The sequence below is a fragment of the Anolis carolinensis genome, chromosome 1 (assembly GCF_035594765.1).
Source record: "Anolis carolinensis isolate JA03-04 chromosome 1, rAnoCar3.1.pri, whole genome shotgun sequence".
In the NCBI taxonomy this organism is placed as follows: Eukaryota; Metazoa; Chordata; class Lepidosauria; order Squamata; family Dactyloidae; genus Anolis; species Anolis carolinensis.
The window spans coordinates 88,351,900-88,371,934 of NC_085841.1; the positions used below are offsets into that span (position 1 = coordinate 88,351,900).

A 20,035-nucleotide genomic window follows, 5' to 3' on the forward strand; every position below is an offset into this window, starting at 1 on the left:
GAAATGACTTCGCACTTTGTATATAGCAATCTTTGCCTCCAGCCAAGAATAACGGTGTTTTGAGCATTGAACCAAGGTTTGAAACTCAGCTCAACCATAGAAATCCAGTGGGTGATCTTGTGCAAGCCATACTCTCAGCCTTAGAGAAAGGCAAATTCCTTTTGAACAAATCATGCCAAGAAAATTCTGTACTAGGTTTACAAAATTTTCTTATTGGTTTTCAATGACTTGAAGGCCAATAACAAGAACAATCGAAACAATTTTGTAGACTGGTGTCACACTCAAAGGCAATTGATGTTTTTACCTGTGAATTGTTTTCTATCTATAAAAACCAACCAGTGACAGTGAGTGACTGAGAAGACAGATAGTAAAGAAAGAGGGGGAAATAGGAATAGGAATACATGAGTGTGAATTTGTCTTCCATTATCATTACAGAACAGAATGTACTTGGTTATATAAAGTTGAAAAGCATATACAAAACAAAATATACAAACTCAAAAGAATTCAAATGACATGGATCTGTGCTGGACATCATCCACCATCATAGAATGATGACTGAGACAGCGCAAAAAACAGCAACTGAATTGACACTTGACAGAGGATCATATTATCCTAATAGTATCAGCTTAGGGAATTCAGCAGAAAAGATTATTTATAGACTGATTCTATGATTGTCAATTTTCTAGTTATATCTGATAGGTCAATGTACTCTGTGCAGCTAATGGATCTAAGCAAATAATTCTAGCCAAATAATGTTATTATCTGCCAAGACCCTTTTTAGCCTTTATAAAGTACATTTTAAGAACAAGTGAATTAACAGTATGGAACAATTTGGTTTTTAGATCCACAAGAAGTGAAACATAAAATTATTTTATTCTGACTAAATTAATTTGAACGAGGAGCACTGACTCAGTATACAATCGCCTCAGATGGCTGCCTCATTGCTCAAGATGTCAGTTAGATCAATGGCAGTTTATTTTGGACTCCTTCTGTACTTTCCAACATAGAGAAAAACTGGGACTCATGTGGCCAAGCAACACCAGAGTGTGGCCATAAAGGCAAAAGTTATTAATGATGAAAAGCATACAAACAAGGACTAACGACAGCAGTTTGCTTTTGCCTGAAGCTATTGGAAATGGATAAAGCCTGCCCCCTCCCTTCTTGTTTCAATTACTTAATTAGCTAAGTACAAACTACTTTTGTGCTTTGGACTTAGTTTGCAGCAATTAAGGTAAGCTAAGGATAAAGGGTGAAAGGAGAATAAAAACTGGGTCATTTTAAAAGCATATATTGTAACTGTCCCTGTTTGATCTGTGTGTTTGGGAGCAAATGAATGGTATAATTAATTAAGATTGCCTCTGCCAAATTGAGATAGCTGGAAGGTCTGTCTTTCTCCTTAGACACCAGCTCCATCTGAAAGCATTGATTCCTATATGGGTCCATTAAGGTAACAGATTTGTTCTTAAAACATCAGAAACACTACACCTGGGGTGGTAATCTTCTGTACATGAGGAGGGGCCCAGTCCTTGGAATTCTAGCCAATCCTCAAAAGGTTCTAGCATTTTTCCTATAGTTTTGACCATAAAAGGAAATTTTCAGAAGAAAGGCCTAAAACATGTTTCAGTAACCCTTTTAGAGCTGTGCAATGTTGTTTCATGAATCTCCACCCCAAAAGACAATACCTCCACCTCCCAAGTGACTCAAAAGGAAAGTGTTGTGTTCTCACTTCTAATTAAACAAATTATGGACTATTGAGCTCCAGCAAAGTTTAGAATAAAATGAGCTCTGGACCCCTGCACCACCCCTTGACAGAACAAGGAAGTAGGGCATGAGAGCAAATATACTACGAAAATATAATAAAAGAATTCAAGAGCTGAAAAGAAGCAGGTTGTTAATAGCAAATTAGCATGTATTTTAGATTGTATTGTATGTGTTTGCATGGGATCAGATTGAGTGTGGTCTGAGATAGATGTCTCAAACGATTCACTTGACTCAGAAAAAGAGACTTGGATGTGAAAGTAGTTGGACAATTCCATCATGGGCTCATGCAATCAAAACGAGAATTGGAAAGTACTTTAGAGATTTTCTAGTCCACAGCTATCATTTCAGTAGTTTTCATTTTCCATTGCTGACTATTAACAATTCTGAATTTTATTTTGTAAAATGCGGATTAATTGTTGAGACTTTTCCTTAGGACAAATTATAGCCAATTTGACTGTGAAGACCTATTCTGGATCCTTATAGTCTTTCAGAAATGCTATAGACTTTCATGTGGAAGGCAGTAATGACAGGAGCAAAGCCGGCCCTAGGTATTTTTCAAGTGTAGGTGAACAGAATTTTGGCGCCCCCCCCCCCCAAACCAATCACTGAAAAATAAAAGCGTTGGATAAGCGAAAATGTTGGATAATAAGGAGGGATTAAGGAAAAGCCTATTAAACATCAAATTACATTAAGATTTTACAAATTAAGCACCAAAACATCATGTTTTACAACAAATCAACAGAAAAAGCAGTCTCGACTGCGCCCCTGTATGTTTTGTGCCTGAAGCGACCGCTTAATTCGCCTCATTGTTGGACCGGCTCTGGACCCGAGTTTGCCTACCTCTCACATATTTCTTCCTTTCACCCCATATTTGTGCCTCTTCAAAATCCATAGCACTGCTGGTAACAACTGACCTCCAGTTACAAGACTCGAGTGCCAGGGCTTCCCAGTTATCAATGTCTATTCCACATTATTTAAGGTTGGCTTTACACTCTTTTGTTGTCCACTGGTATTCCATTTTCCGTTCTTGAGCTGAGAATACAGTAACTGCTCTGGGAGACGGTGATTAGACATTTGGACAATGTGGCCAGTCCAGCAAAGTTGAGGGTGGAGAATCATTGCTTCAGTGCTGCTTGTCTTTGCTTATTCCAGGATGCTAATGTTTGTCGACTGGTCTTCCCAAGAGATTTGCAAGATTTTTCAATGGCAACCCTAAGGAGAATCTCTCCAGAACTCGAGAGTGATGTTTGTAGATGGTCCATGTTTCACAGGCATACAACAGAGTTGGAAGTATAATAATTTTATAAATATTTTGGTATCTCTATGAATGCCCTAATCCTTGAACATTTGAAAAAATGCTGTGTTCGTAGAGCTCAAAGAGTGTTGTATTTTGGCGTTGATGTCAACTTATTTATGTTAAGTGAGTGCCCAAGCTTTTCATATGCTTCTGTGAAGGTGTTTAAAGTGGCTCGCAGGCCTTCCTCTGAATGAGCACAGACTATGCTATCAGCATATTGGAGTCAGTAAAAAGATCTGACATGGTGGTTGTCAGTGTTATATTTACAATTTAGGTCAGTATGTACACCTGGGGCAGGACACATGCAAATAAATATGTATATAGGATGGAATTGAAAACTGGGAAAGGTGACATTCTTTGAGTCAAAAATCACTGGATATAAATGAGTAATTAATGGCAATCCCATGCATCTCAAGCTATGTGATATAGAGGGCCATCAACAATTCCTCCAGATCCCATATTTGTGACAATTGGGTACAATAGCTTCCTTCTTTCCTAGAAAACTCACAAGGGATGGCCAATGGTTTGTGGACCAACACATATTAGTGGGCCAACAATTCGAAAAACACTGGTGTAACCAACCACTGGAAAGGAACTTTTCTGCTCAAAAGCTTCATCAATAGCATGGGTAAAGTATAATGTTCTAGATGTTGTTGGACTGCACCTCCCATCAGTCCTAACCAGCATAGCCAATGGTGAATGATCATGAGGACTGCAGTCCAAAAACACCTTTGTAGTGTGCCTTTAGGTTGTTTCCAACTCACAGGGTTTTCTGAGACTAAGAGTACATGCCCAAATCCAGTGAGATTTCATGGCTGAGTGAAAATTTGAACCCTATTCTCCAGAGTTGTAGTCCAGTGCTCAAGCCACCATGCTATATTTTCCATCTATTCTCTCCCCCATGCTATATTTTCCATCCATTCTCTCCCCCATGCTTTTCAACATCTACATGAAACCGCTGGGAGAGGTCATCCGGGGTTTTGGAGTTCGGTGCCATCTCTACGCAGATGACACCCAACTCTACTACTCTTTTCCACCAAACTCCAAGGAAACCGCTCAGACCCTAAACCGGTGCCTGGCAGCTGTGTCGAACTGGATGAGGGCTAACAAGTTGAAGCTTAATCCAGACAAGACAGAGGCCCTCCTGGTCAGTCGTGGGACCAATCGGGGTATTGGGTGGCAACCTGTGTTCGACGGGGTTGCACTCCCCCTGAAGGCGCAGGTCCGCAGTCTGGGGGTCCTCCTGGATTCATCTCTGGCGCTTGATGCCCAGGTGTCGGCGGTGACCGGGAGGGCCTTTGCACATTTAAAACTTGTGCGCCAGCTGCGACCATACCTCGAGAAGTCTGATTTGGGCACAGTGGTCCATGCCTTAGTTACATCCAGACTGGATTACTGCAATGCTCTCTATGTGGGGCTGACCCTGAAGACGGCCCGGAAACTCCAACTGGTTCAAAGATCGGCAGCCAGATTTCTAACGGGAGCCGGCTATAGGGAGCACAAAATGCCCCTATTAAAGCAGCTCCACTGGCTGCCGATAAACTGCCGGGCCCAATTCAAGGTGCAGGTTTTGACCTATAAAGCCCTATACGGCTCGGGCCCTACCTATCTCCGTGATCGCATCTCCTCCTATGAGCCAGTGCGGACCTTGAGATCTTCCGGGGAGGCTCTTCTCGCGCTCCCACCACCGTCTCAAGTGCGGCTGGTGGGGACGAGGGAACGAGCCTTCTCGGCAGTGGCCCCCCGGCTCTGGAATGTATTGCCAAAAGAGATCAGGCAATCCCCTACATTATCCAATTTCCGTAAGGAACTGAAGACCTGGTGGTGTCGGCAGGTTTTTGAGTAATTATATTGGACTACCGCCGATTTCTGAGCCTGAATATATTGCACAAGATTTCCCTAGCCTAAAACAATACATTTTAATATATTGGGTTTATGGTTCCCGTACCCTTGATCTGGTCATGTAAGTGCGATTTATTGTTATAATTGTATTATTTTACTTTGTTTAATAATGTGTATTATGTTGTTATGTAATGTTTGTGTTGCTTTTATGACTGTAAACCGCCCTGAGTCCCATCCGGGAGATAGGGCGGTATATAAATAAAGTTTTATTATTATATTATTATTATTTACCGGTATATTCTGCCCTTCTCACCCCGAAGGGGACTCAGGGAGGAGCACAACATATATGTGGCAAGCATTCCATGCCAGGACATAAAATAATTCTAAATATACACAAACATTAAAACATTTAAAACATTAAACATTAAAACATGAAACATTAAAATCAGTTATATCTACTTTAAAATCAGCTGTTTAAACCAACTCAGGACACCATGCTGACTCCGGTCAGCAGAGTATTTTCTATTATTGCCTCATAGCACTGCCCCAAAGACTTGGTCCCACAGCCAGGTCTTTACCATCTTTCCGAAGGACAGGAGGGAGGAGGCTGATCTAATCTCGCCAGGGAGGGAGTTCCATAGTTGGGGGGGGGGGGGGAATCACTGAGAAGGCCCGTGCCTCTGTCATTGAAAAACTATAGCAAAATGTGCTGCAGGCAAAGTTTTTGCTGTTTAATAATTGTTCTCTATATTTTTTTAATGATAAAACTAATTAGGAAATGACATTTATAACTCAGGAACAAAATCATTTTACATAGTGTAGTAAAAAACAACCTTTCAAAGAAATATAATAAAATTACCAAGATCATCTCCAAAACAAACATTCTTTTGTTAGCTGCATTGCCCACCCATACAATGTGGGCATATTGATTGTCTGAAATGAAACAAAGATCTTCTGTCTAGCCAATGCATTTTTCTTCAGTCATCATAAGTAGTCAAAGAAACAGAGAGGATACAGATGAGGGGAGTGGATAAAGGACCATAGGGTTGGTTTGCAAATGACACGGTCTTTTCAAAAGAAAGGCAAAGCAAAGACAAATTATATGTGGCCAGAAAGACTTATTTTTTCCAGCAGTCTTATTCATGGGTCAAGAACACTTATTTATGTCTATAAAGCATTCATATACCATGCTTTACACAAAAAGACTCCCAGAGCAGTTTACAATGTAATTTACAGGACATTCCCTGCTCTCAGCAGTACAATCTGAATTTATGACCAGATTCACTGCTTGCTCCTCCACCTTGCCGCCCATCATGTAAGCTTCTTCCCAATTCTGTTTGTTGCATATGGTACTGGGTTGCTTGCCGTTTCCCTCAAAGCCTTTTTCTATGACAAGTGAAAAGCAGTTTGCCACAGAAAACAATGACTGTTCACACATATTCTGGTTTTGTTTTTAAAAACTAATCTCTGTAGGCCACTTTTCCATGTTGTTGTTGGGACTGTTGCTAGAGGCATTGAGAAACCATCCTGTAAAGCTGAGTAAAGAAAGGTTAAGAAGCATGCTCAGTTTGTGCTGTGTTGCACAAAAAGCTCAGAAAAGGAGGGCAAGGAGGGAAAAAGGCAATAAAAGTAAGATGCCCAAGGCCGGAGGAATGCATCTAAATAAATGGGTTGTAAACTGTGCACACACACACACACACACACACACCAGACGTATATACTGCACACACATACACAGTGTCCTAAAAGTGCATACACTTTTTAACAGCGAATTGCTAGTACTATGGCAATTATTGGAAGGCTAAGTAAATACATTTAGTCGCTTTGGGTCTTGATCAAGAGAGTAAAGTGGTTATAAATATAACAACAGCACATTTATATTGAAGAAGAAAGGATACCATCACAATTTAACTAGAGTTTCAAATTCCATCTTAAATTCCACTTTTATCTCAGGTGTTTTAATTTTCTTTCCTTTGTAGCCAAGCACTGCTTGCTTTGTCAGACCAAAGTGCCACAAACCGCAAAGTTTCTCTTAGAATTTTTTATTGAATAAAATTTCTTTTAAAAAAGTAAACTAAAAAAATCCAGAATGAAATACTCAGTGTGGGGACTGTTTGTACGTTTTGAATTATATTGTTTTTAATGTTATGAGTCACTTTGGGTTTTGATTAAGAGAAAAAAACAAGCTATAAATAAAGAAAAAGAAAAAAGTAGTAGTTGGTGTGTGTGTGTGTGTGTGTGGGGGGGGGTATGTGTAAAGTGTCATCCTATTCATATTACCCTTGCTTATAAGAAAGTATTTATTGATCCTTCCTGATAACAACCAAGGCTAATAAAAGGAAAGTAAGTATAGCACTAATAATCATAAATAGTAGTAGTGGTTATATTTGGAACTTGTTTCCAAAACGTACCAAATTCATCAGAACACATTTTACAGAAAATTAAAACATGTGCTGAGGATATGCATTTTTTTTTTTGCTATAAAATGCGGTTTTCCAAGCCTATAACTCATTTTTAAATTATTTTGGTTTTGGTATCTTTTGGAAACAAACAGCATATTCTTTTATGTGTGTCTTCCTATTAATTTTACCTTTGCTTATAAGGAAGGATAGGTAGATCGTTCTTTACAGCTGAGCCCAGAGAGGGGAGCAGAGTATACATATCCTTCCAAGAAAACTTTAGGAAGAACTTCCTGGTGGCAAGAGCTGTAGGGCAGTGGAACACACTCCCTGGAAGTGGTGGAGTCTCCTCCTCTGGAGGTTTTGAGGCAGAGGCTGGCTGGCCATCTGTCAAGAGGGCTTCGTGTGTTCCTGCATGGCAGGGAGTTGAACTGGATTGCCCTTGTGGTCTCTTCCAACTCTGTGATTCTATAATGATGATGATGTATGTATGTATGCGTGTGTAAAATCTCTTCCTATTCCCATTACCCTTGCTCATGAGGAGGTATAAGCAGTTCCCAAATTATAAACATCCAACTTACAAATGATTCACAGTTAATAATGTGGGTGATGCAACAGGATGCGAGAGAAATCTGTTAATCCGAAGATAAATTCCCTGGTTCGGTTAGTCTGCAGTGCCTTTCATGTTCCTTAATTCGTGTTTGGGCCATGCTGCTGTGTTTGGTGGTCCCTATGTCGACTTGTCCACAGCTGCATGGCATACGGTAGACTCCTGCAGAGGTGAGAGGATCCCTCTTGTCCTTCGCTGAACGGAGCATTGGTTGGGCTTTCTTAGTGGGTCTGTAGATCATTTGTAAGTTGCGTTTCTTCATCAGCTTCCCTATGTGGTCAGTGATTCCCTTGAGGTAAGAATACATTTCCTCTGGGTGGATCTTTGTCTCAAAAACAAGCAGACTAAAAACAAGCACAATTATTGCCCTGGCAGAAAAAAGAATCTGCAAAGCCCACCTCCTCGAATGGGAACTGAACCACCTAAACTGGGCTCTACAGGCCAATAGAGACTCCACTTCAGACATCAGAACAGCTGCAAAACCAAGAACAAGCCATGAGAGCAAATGCAAAGATGTTTTTTTTAAACTTTCTTTGTGTTTTCAAATACATTACAACTTCTACCCTCAGTTCGCTTCTAATAACCCAACAAATGCCACATTCAGCAAATGACAAGAGGGATCCTCTCACCTCTGCAGGAGTCTACCGTATACCATGTGGCTACATTGTTGTCGTCGTCTCACTCATTCAGTCGTTTTCGACTCTTCGTGACCTCATGGACCAGTCCACGCCTGAGCTCCCTGTCGGCCGTCACCGCCCCCAGTTCCTTCAAGGTCGAGCCAGTCACTTCAAGGATACCGTCCATCCATCTCGCCCTTGGTCGTCCTCTCTTCCTTTTTCCTTCAATTTTCCCCAGCATCATGATCTTCTCCAAGCTTTGCTGTCTTCTCATGATGTGGCCAAAATACTTCAACTTTGCCTCTACTATCCTTCCCTCCAGTGAGCAGTCGGGCATTATTTCCTGGAGAATGGACTGGTTGGATCTTCTTGCGGTCCAAGGCACTCTCAGGATTTTCCTCCAGAACCAGAGTTCAAAAGTGTCTATCTTCCTTCGCTCAGCCTTCCTTATGGTCCAACTCTCGCATCCATAGGTTACTATGGGGAATACCATTGCTTTGACTATGCGGACCTTCGTTGCCAGTGTGATGTCTCTGCTTTTCAGTATTTTATTGAGGTTGGCCATTGATCTCCTCCCAAGAAGTAAACGTCTTCTGATTTCCTGGCTGCAGTATGCATCCGCAGTGATCTTTGCGCCTAGAAATATAAAGTCTGTCACTGCCTCCACATTTTCTCCCTCTATTTGCCAGTTGTCAAGCGGTCTGGTTGCCATGATTTTGGTTTTCTTGACGTTTAACTGCAACCCAGCTTTTGCACTTTCTTCTTTCACCTTGGTGATAAGGCTCCTCAGCTCTTCCTCACTTTCAGCCATCAGAGTGGTATCATCTGCATACCTAAGGTTGTTAATGTTTCTTCCAGAAATTTTAACTCCAGCCTTCTGTCTGTTTAACTCCTGACAGGAAACAATCAGGGCCAGTCTCCCAACAAAGGATTCTCCCAGGCAGGAAGCAGCCAAGCTTTGAAGCCGCAAGGCTTTTTAAAGCTAAGCAAGGTGATTAATTGCAGCATTCACACTTGCCTCAAGCAAACAAGAGTTCTTTCTCCCACCCTGGACCATCTACAGATATCTAAACCTCGTTTGCCTAATTTCGAACAGACCTCACAACCTCTGAGGATGCCTGCCGTAGATGTGGGCGAAGCGCCAGGAGAGAATGCTTCTGGAACAGGGCCATACAGCCCGGAAGACTCACAACAACCCAAACCTACAAGACCTATCTTGCTGGTAACTTGGGGACTGCTTGTGTCGAGCTGGAGCCTTCCTTTCGACTAAGGCTAGCAGGAAGAGTTGCGGGGCAAATAACAGGGTAGCGGCGGGTGGATCCCACGCCAAGGATTTGCGAGGCGGGAAAGAGAAAGCGCGGAGCCGAAACTCCCGTGGGAGGAAGGCAGGAAGGAGGGCCGGGCTGCGGGAGCTCCTCCTCCTCCTCCTCCCTCCTTGTCCCGGGTCGGAGCGGGGGCGTGGCCATGCTAATGAGGCCGGAGCGGCGCTGGGGCGGGGAGGCCGAGCAGGAACTTGGCGTCGTCGTCGTCGTCGGCGGGGCGGGCGGCGGGGACCACTATGCCCGGGCTTTCACCATGAGCCGGTGGTCTGCTTCGCCCGGAGTGGTGCTGACCGCCTACCACCCCAGCCATGGCAGCCTTAGCAGCAGCGAAGCGGCGGAGAGCGACGCCCAGGAGCCCGCAGACACCCCGGCGTCCCCCTCCAGGTGAGTGAGTCCCGGGCGAAGGCAGCCGGCTTGCTCCTTCTCCCTCTCGGTGTTCTTACCTGTTGACGTCAGCGCGCCGGCCGGAGCCAGGTACGAAAGGCTTGCTGCGTTCAAGGGCTTCCTCGGCTCCTGTGATTCGGGTTTAAATGTCACGAGGAGGGCCGGATAGAGCGGCGGGCGGGCGGGCAGGCGAGGAGGAGGAGGCGGCGCGCAGGCTTGGGTGCCCACCTGCGGACAGGTGCGAAGCTGAGCCCCGGTGGCGCGCTCCGTGCTGGGCGCATCTGCACCCCTTGAATTGCTAGACAAACCTGGAAGTGGGGAGAAGCACCAGCACTCTCTGAAAGAGGAAGCTCAAAGACTCTGCAAAACTAGAGCGCCATGATCCCATAGCATTGAGCCAGGTCCAGGGCAATTCAAGTGGTGTTGAACTGCATTCTTTCTTGCATGCATCCCCTGAACCCACAAGCACTTAACAGTTGGGTTGCTGTGAGTTTTCCGGGCTGTATGGCCATGCTCCAGAAGCATTCTCTCCTGACGTTTCACCCACATCTATGGTGGGCATCCTCAGAGGTTGTGAGGTTTATTGGAAACTAGGCAAGGGAGGTTTATATATCTGTGGAAGGTCCAGGGTGGGAGAAAGTACTCTTGTCTGTTGGAGGCAAGTGTGAATGTTGCAGTTGGCCAAGTTGATTGCCTTTGAAAAGCCTTGCAGCTTCAGTGCCTGGGAGAATCCTTTGTTGGGAAGGGTTAGCTGACCCTGATTGTTTAATGTCCAAACACAAATCAAGGAACAGGAAAGGCACTGCAGACTAACTCAACCAGAGAAGTCAGCCATGGCAGAGCACTTGATGAACTAATCTGGGTACAGTATATTATTTGAGAACACAGAAATGCTGGACCACTCTAACAACTATCATGCCAGACTATAAAGAGAGGCCATTGAGATCCACAGGTATGTGGACAATTCCAACAGAAAGGAGGAAACCATGAAAATGAACAAAATCTGGCTACCCGTATTTAAAAAAACTCTAAAATCGGGACAGTAAATAAAGAACAACACTCTGAAAACAGAGGAATTCCAGACATAAAACAATCAGGGCCACCTAACACCTCTCAACAAAGGATTCCACCAGGCAGGAAGATACCAGGCCTTAAAGCTCCAAGACTTTTCAGTGCTAATCAAGGTGATTAACTGTAACATTCACAGCAAACAAGAGTTCTTTCTCCCACCCTGGAAAACCCACAGCAACCCAGTGATTCCAGCCATGAAAGCCTTCAACAACACATATAGCGCCATGATCCCATAGCAGTTCAAGTGCTGTTAAACTGCATTCTTTCTTTCATGCATCCCCTCAACCCACAAACACTCAACAGTTTGCATACAGGGAAAACCACGGTTTTAATGCATATATTTGAGGTGTGTGTGTGTTGTTACCAGGGTTGCAAGATCAATTAATTATATATCTTATATGCCGGCAGACCCTGAGTTTCAAAAATTCAACTTCCAAATGATTTCAGAGTTAAGAACGGGGGGGGGGGGGGGGGTGAGGGTGAGGGTGAGACAACAGAAAGTGAGAGAAATCTACCCCTAGGAAGGGAAATTCACTCCTGGAAGAGTTATCATGGGAGGAAAGGTGTCTCCACTGAAGCTTTATCACCAATCCTTGTTTCCACAACAAGCCACTTTGTTCAAAATCCACTTCTGACAGGGACAGAAAGTGAGGTGAACTCTTCTGAACAGGGGCACAGACAGAAAAACAAACACCACATGGGAGTTAACTCTTCCCTATGCAATTCAAAGCTTAAAAACATTGGCTGGGGTTACACCTAAAAATATACCTGTTCCAACTTACATACAAATTCAACTTAAGAACAAACTCTTAGGACCTATCTCAGGCATGGGCAAACTTCAGCCCTCCAGGTGTTTTGGACTTTCACTCCTATAATTCCTAACAGCCAGTAGGAGTTGAAGTTCAAAACACCTGGAGGGCCGAATTTTGCCCATGCCTATCTTGGAGACTGACTGTACATGCGCTCATCCTTATGTATTTTTTCCGGTTCTTTTTATTGATGGAGTTAACCTTAAAGCAGTGTAGTTTTTTTTCCATTTCATAAAGTTGTTATAATGTATACTTGATAAGTGAATGTCCAAGTGAACACAATGATGTGGACACACTTGTATTGTTGTTGATGCCCCCTATTAGGACTCTCACTATGGAGCAAAAGAGCAGTAATTTGCCCTTCTGCTTTTTCTCACTCGAAAGTATGCTTTTCCAGAGTTGGAAATCTTAAAGAACTGAGTCTTTTTTGTTGCACTAACTGATAAAGAAATGAATAAATAGGTTGACATCCACAAGTTCTTTAGAAGCACAAGGATTGTTAAGGCTCAAGTCATGTTTCCTGAGCCTTATTTTTGTTTAATGGCTTCAGTACTTTTCTATTTTAGTTCCTCTAAGATGTGTATGTTGAAAGTGTATGCAGATATCTTCAACACTACAGTTTTACCAACAATGCTATACACACCTGAAACATGGGCAATAACAAAGTTAGAGGAGGAAAAATTGGCAGTGACTCAGAAAGCAATGGAAAAAAGGATGTGTGGCATGACAATAAGAGATATAGTCAGTAATAAACAGCTGTGTCAAAGAACCAGGGTATGTGACATGGTCAATGAAATCTAGGAGGCAAAAAGAAGATGGGCAGGGCATGTAGCATGAACTAAAGAGAACTGATGGACATGGCGGCTAACAAATTGAATACCAAGAGATCACAAGCCCTTGGGCAGAACTTGTCTTCATGATATCGCCTCTGTTAATGGCCATGCTTTTATTCTGTGAAGCTGTATTTTAGAGTTGATATATTAATCTGTTGTGATTGTTATGTATTTTATATTGTTGTATGTTATACTGTGTACTTTATTGTATGTTGTTGGGCTTGGTCCCCATGTGAGCCACCCTGAGTCCCCCCGGGGAAATGGAACAGGATACAAAAATAAAGTTGTTGTTGTTGTTGTTGTTGTTGTTATTATTATTATTATTATTTGATGGGATGAACCAATGGTCAAGTTATTTGGCCAGAAATGGAAAAGAAAAGCACAGCATCATATATTTTGGCAAATGGTAAATTTGCGTGAAGCCCAGAGGAATGGATTGACGACAAATCGGATAGAATAGGAAGATGTGTATGGTGAGTGCTGGTGATGACACTTAGCTTTCAGGTGATCAGATATTATTGTTGGATTGTGAATAAGGTATGTCTATCACTTGTGGCAGTGGCAAGTGATGGTCACCTAGATAAATGAAATGAAGCCAAGGGATCACTGAGGATGACTATTCATCATCTTCTCTTGCAAGATCTAGGTCCTCTGTTCCTTGGGATGCTTGTTTGGGGAACTACGTGGGTAGCATTCTGCATGGTCTGCTGGGGGATTTTGGTGTACAAAAGTTATGCATTGAAACAGAGTGACAGAAAGTCTACTGTTGTCTTTGTCTATCCTTGTACCGTAGAGTCTTAGTTATCCGACATAACGGGCTGGCAGAATGTTGGATAATAGGGAGAGATCGTTCGTTCGCTTGCTCGCTCACTCAGGTGGCAAGTTTATTTATTTACTAGGAAAAAACAAAGAAAAGGTGGCGGCAGAAGCAGGAGCCTGGCCTTTCCTTCCGATTCCCTACCCCGTTCGTCCCGTCGGCAAAGGTGCGCCGCCCTTCCTCACCCACTTGCTCACTCACTAGGCCGGGGCCTAGTTCTTCTGCCACTGCTGCTGCCGCCACCTTTGCCACTAAGACCCAACCCGCTAAGCGAGTGAATGAGGAAGGGAGTGCTGCAAAGGTGACAGTGGTGGCAGAAGCAGGAGACTGGTCACCTCTTCCAGGCTCCTGCTTCTGCTGCCGTTGCTACCTTTGCTGCCCGCCCTCCCTCTCTCACTCATCTGCTTTCCCTCGCTCACTCACTCACCGGGCTAGATCCCGGCAGCGGCGGCAGAACCAGGACCCGGCCCAGGGAGTGAGCAAGCAAGCGAGGGAGAGTGGGTGAGCAAGCGAGTGAGGAAGGGCAGCAAAGGTGGCTGCTGCCACTGCCTTTGCTGCCAGGATGAGCGGGGTAGGGAGCCGGGCCCTGGAGGAGGCAGGAAGGGGAGGCCAGGTTCCTGCTTCTGATGCTGCTGCTGCTTTTGCTACTCGCCTGCCCTCCCTCCCTTGTATAGAACCAGGACCTGGCTGGGAGGGCAGGTGAGCGAGGAAGGGAGAATGGCCCCAGGACGTCGGATAATATGGAGTATCAGATGAGCGGAAGTTGGATAACTGAAACGCTACTGTATATTAAACTATTTTGGATTGAAGATGGCCTTTATGCTACTCTTAGTCACTGGAAACAGCCACATCTAGACTGCAGAGACAAGTTTGGATGCCTTTCAAATAATCCTAAAATGTAATCCTATGAGCATTTTATGTAGATGTCCCATAGAATTTTGAGAGGGCTTGCTTGCTGGTTGGCCAGCAGTGTTCATGGTATTACAGCATAAATAATGTATTGAGTCAGTATTTGAATTAAAGGTTTCCCAAGGGATTTTCCTTTCTAAGACTATCATTCCTTGCTTCTTCCCAAGGTCATTGTGTTCACATGGATATGAACAGGGAATTGTCTGATCCTTCTTGGTGTTGCTGGACTACACTCCTTACTTTGGCTACATCTGAAGAGGGTGGTGGTTCAGCAACATCAAAAGAACAACATGATTCCCACCCAGATCCAAAGCTGGAAGCTTTCTGTTTCCATAGCTGACTTGCTTTGCCACGTCTATGCAAGAATGGTAAAATATAGTGGGAAAAGTAAAAAAAAAAAGAGTGATTGATTGTAGCATGTTACTAGGCATTGCAGTCTTACTCTCTAATTGTGGCTTTCTGGTTTGATGCTGCCTAGAAAGACTCAAGTTAGATGCATGATTTCTTTCTCTGAGGCACTGATAAAAGTTGTACAGTAGTTTCCTAATTCTGGTTTGAAGTAATGATCCCTGTATAAAGTGGCCAGCATTTGTATTGCTAATGCAGACCCAAACATCCTAACTTCATGAGGCTGCCAGCATTGTAATGTTTGTAACACTTCTGTAGCATATGGAGGAAGTGACGGATATTTGGTTGCTCTTATTTTTCTAGCTCTTCTTTCACCCACAAATACATGCTTGAGACCAGATGTGCCTAATTTCATTTCTTTCCAAGAAAACATTTAAGCTTAGTTCTCTCTTCACTCTAATGCAGGTCTTGTCAAGATAGAGTAAAATGGTTTGATGTAAAAATATAAAGGTATTTCTTTGAATAAGAAACCTTCACTTTTATGATAATCGAGGGAATATTGTTATGATTTATTGTGTGAAGGAGATATAGAACAGAGAGAAGTCATTTCCCCCCATGTTCTTTTCTGTTCGCTATTCGTGTAATTTGAGAAATGAAAATTTAAAATAGAGCTTTGGAGATGGGGAAATCTTGGTAGTGGTCACATTCTCTGCTCTTTTTGTCTTTATTTGTTATTTTTAAAAGTGAGGAGGAGGAGCACCCAGTCACAGATCTCCTGTTGTCACATCTTATTGATGTGGCTGTTTTCCGTTCTTATGTGGAGTAGAGCCAGCTACTTGGTCTTCAGGAGAATGCCAGAGGCAAATAAGGCAAGCTAATTGATAGAATAACAGGCTTCTCTATCACTTTTGTCAGAAGTTACAGTGACAGTTTGCCTTTCAATAAGCTGGTGAGATAAGATGCTAATAAGTGTCTTACAGCAAACTGGCAGCAATCTGATATTTTAGAGAGAGTGACATTCTCATCACTGAAATAATGAACCCTTTAATGAATTTGTTCCTTGGTCCGTCTAGTCCAGTGGTCCTCAACCTGAGGTCCCCAGATGTTTTTGGCCTTCAACGCCCAGAAATCCTAACAGCTGGTAAACTGGCTGGGATTTTTGGGATCTCTGTTAACCAAAAATGAGACACTAGCTAGGCTTGATTTATCCGAGCTTCCAAAATATGAGACTGGGACTGTTTAAAATGGTTAAATGCCACCACTTTGAGGGGCTTCCACTGCCTTACCTTTGACTTGCTTACTCTCTTTTTTATCGCAGTGTATCTTTGACCATGATAATTACCCCCAAAGTTCTGGAAACATTTGAAAAACTTCTGTTCCCTTCAAATACTTTGTCTCATCTTGCTACTCCATATACATGGAATTATCTTCAAGAACTCCTTCATGATGCCACCTCTCTTCATTCAAATGCTTAAGAGCTTAGAAAGCCTTTTTTGGAATATAATATCCAGAATTTCCAAACCAGCATGGCCATTGCAAGGATATTCTTTGGCACAGTCCCATAATTTGCAAGACCTTTAGCCTAAACAGTTTTTGACCTGATATATGCAGTGAAATAACAGTACACTGTTTCCTTGTTTACCTTTTCCTGCACTGCTTCTATTTCCCTTATGCCAATATATAGACCAAAAGCTTCTTGTGGATAGTGAACCCATGCATTTCCATACAGAAACTGACTGCTTTTTAAAACACTATGCACAGTGTTTATACTATGGAGGATATCAACTGGGGTTCATCCATATGGGAGAGGTAGTGTCTGGTGGAACATAATTCTTATTTATTGATTTTACACTTTCCTGTTTGATAATTTTGTAGCTGTCTACAATGTCTAATATTTTAACAATTTATTTCTAATTGTATATGTTATATTATGTATATTGTAAAGACATTTGTTTACATTCAGTAATGTTTACAGTGTCCCCTCACTACTTTGCGGTTCACTTTTCACGGATTTGCTGTTTCGCGTTTTTTCAATAAACTCTAAAAGACTATTATAAATCATTAAAAAATACAATTTACAGCCTAAGGAAGGAAGGAAGGAGAAGCCAAAGGCAGAGAAAAGGAGCCCAAGCGGCAACAGGAGGAGAAGGAGGTGATTTATCAACACACGATTGGTTGATAAAGACTTAAAATAGTGTATAACTTCTAAAATAATGTATAAATATTAAAATAAACATAGTGTCCCTACTTTGCGGATTTTAACTTATTTCAGGTGGTCCTGGAACCTAACCCCAGTGATAAATGAGGGAACACTGTACATCACATCCATTGCAAGTGATGTAAATGCAGGTTACTCCCCATGTCCTGTGGTGTTCATGAATACTACATCTTCTATTAGGATCCCTTACAATACTCTTCTGTGAATCATAAGAGTACTGAAGAGGATTTGCAATAACATATAAAAGATCTTCTTCAGCTATTGTACTTGAGTGTAAATGTAGAATAATTTCTTGACCTTGTTCCCAATATTATATATGTTTTTTCTCATAGATATAGATTTGAAAAGGTTTTATTTTACATTTCCTAATATTTTCAAAATGGGTTTATTATAAGAAGCTGCTGCATGTTGGAAAGTGCACATGGCCATTTTCTAATTACAGCTGTTTTCCAGTCTTGAATAATATCTCTGGTTTTCTCCCCTTTATTTCTTAGTACTTGAACAAATAATGCTGACTAGTTGAGTCTTTTACATTTACTGTTAACTATTTTATATTTGTGTTTGCACAGCTGCAACAGACACTGAAGCTACCTAAAAAGCCTTTGTTCCCAGCTGTGGAAATCTTAAAATAATTATCACACAAAGGTATATCATTGTATCCTGTAGAGCATTGTCCAGAACAAATATTCCTGTTTCCTTTAAATTCTGATGGTTTCCTCATCTTCAGGAAATAAGATTCATATGGTTGTAAGCATTTGTATTACAGACCCAGAAAAATAAAGGATGTGGAAGTAGCTGTAACTGTGTATTCAGTGGAGTTAACTTCCCTTTTGGCAAAAAGTTCATCTAAGAACCATAGTATTGAGGAGACCAGTATTTGGCATCAAGAACCTGACATCCTTTAATGTGTGTGATATCTAAATGCTCACGTGTTAATTTATCTCATGACTTGAAACACACAGTTTTTGCTCATAACAGGAGAGTAAAGAGTATACATCCCTTGTCAAGTAGTAAAGGAGTCCATGCATATTTCCATTTAGATATCTGACCATGCTCACAGCAAGGGTTTGGTTGTTAACTTTCCTGCATTTGCTCTCATGCACACTTTAATGTGAATATGCATGCTGGTCTTTGATGAAATATACAGTAGAAGGAATTTCTGCTGCTGCCATTTCACCATTTGGTAAAATTGGAAACAGCCATTCCTTCTGAGCCCCAAAGAAGTACCATTTTTCCAGACCCGAGTTCTGTAAGTTCTTCAGGAGGCATTTGCTATGCGTATATATCTGAAAATGGCCAAAATATTTCGATCCATTGACTATTGTGATACATTATGGAAACATTGATTTTAGTGTTTGAGTTTATCAAAGTGCAAGATCAAGATGTTTCTATGGCCTGAATTCTCCCTTGATAGCAGAAAGTTTTCAACAGCTTTCAAGTCACCTATGAACTTGTGATGACAATAGTTATTGAACAACATTTCTCACTATTTTACTGGCATTTACAAAACCTATAAGATCAATTTCCAGAGCTGATTAAAGAATATACCTCAGCAATGCAAATGATAAATCTAGCCAAATATGCATCAGAAGATTTTTCAGAGGAAATTTATTCTTTTGTGTCTATTTAACCTTTGATTACAAATATTTCAATTTCACTTGCAGCGAAACCGCTTGCAAAGGCAAAACTGAAAGATTTGTAATTAATAAGATTAGGCTTCCTTTGCAACAATGTTATATGGCTGATAAGAGTTGCTTATTGTTTTAATGAAGTGATTTCTGGCACTATAAAAAGATCTCTCGATAGATCATTTCTTTCTTGCCATTTGCTTTAGCTGATAAGCAGAGAAATGAGGTGTGCATGCAGACTTTTAAGACCAAGTATAGTTTTATATGCATATGGCAAATGCTTGCAACCAGATTGTGTATGAGGGATGTCAGAGGACAGATTCAGTTTGTGTCACTTAATCTTTCTTTCAAGATACAAGAAGTCACCAAATTACAAACAAGATAGGTCATATAGGTTTATTCTTAAGCTGAATTTGTTTGAAAGTCAGAACAAGTGTACCTCTAGCCAAATGCCTGTCTGTCTATCTTTACTTTCTGAACAGGGGCAAAGACAGCAAAACAAACCCCACAGGAATGTTAACCCCTTCCCTATGCTATCCAAAGTGTGTGTGTGTGTGTGTGTGTGTGTGTATGCTTTGGATAGCACAGGGAAGAATTTGTTTTGCTATCTATACCCTTGTTCAGAAGACTTCACCTCACTTTTTGTCCCTGTGATAATTGGATGTTGAAAAATGTAGCTTGTTATGGAAACAAGGATTGGTGAGAAGGCTTCAGAGGAGACACCTTTTCCCTTTGATAGTTTTCAGGGATGAATTTCCCTTCCGAGGGGTAGATTTCCCTCGTTTCCTGTTGTCTCATCCCCATTCTTAACTATGAGTCATTTGTAAGTCAAATGTTTGTAACTCAGGGACTGCCTATATATACTTAAGGCCCCAGCATGGCACAAGTGGTTTGAGCACTAGAGGAAGGCAGAGTCAAACCTCCTCATAATAAATCTTGCCAAAAAACCCCACACCTAGCAGCGGGTCATCGTAAGTTGGAATCTACTTGGAGACACATGACAATAATCAGAAATGTCTGCAAAAGGATCTTGTGAGAGACTGACTGTGGGGTTGTATACATGAGCCTGCTGCAGTCTGAGTCAGCTTCAGTGTTGAGCCGGGGTGGGATTTTGAGTGAGTGACCATAAAGCACTAATTGTTTCTATTTTGTTGGTGTACAATTGCCTTT

At 42.0% G+C, this 20,035-nt stretch overlaps 1 protein-coding gene across 2 annotated transcripts in view; it reads left to right on the forward strand.

The window, feature by feature from the left end:
- The window catches only part of arhgap18 (Rho GTPase activating protein 18), an 83,977-nt gene that overhangs the window by 17,872 nt on the left and 46,070 nt on the right, over window positions 1-20,035 (forward strand). Inside the window, exon 1 of one of the 2 annotated variants that reach the window (XM_008118107.3) lies at window positions 9,976-10,232. The exons of the other annotated variant lie outside the window; for it this stretch is intronic. Coding sequence (XP_008116314.1) covers window positions 9,991-10,232 — 242 coding nt within the window. The 5' untranslated portion in view covers window positions 9,976-9,990. Of the gene's footprint in view, window positions 1-9,975; window positions 10,233-20,035 lie in introns of those variants that run through there. 2 annotated transcript variants of the gene reach the window in all.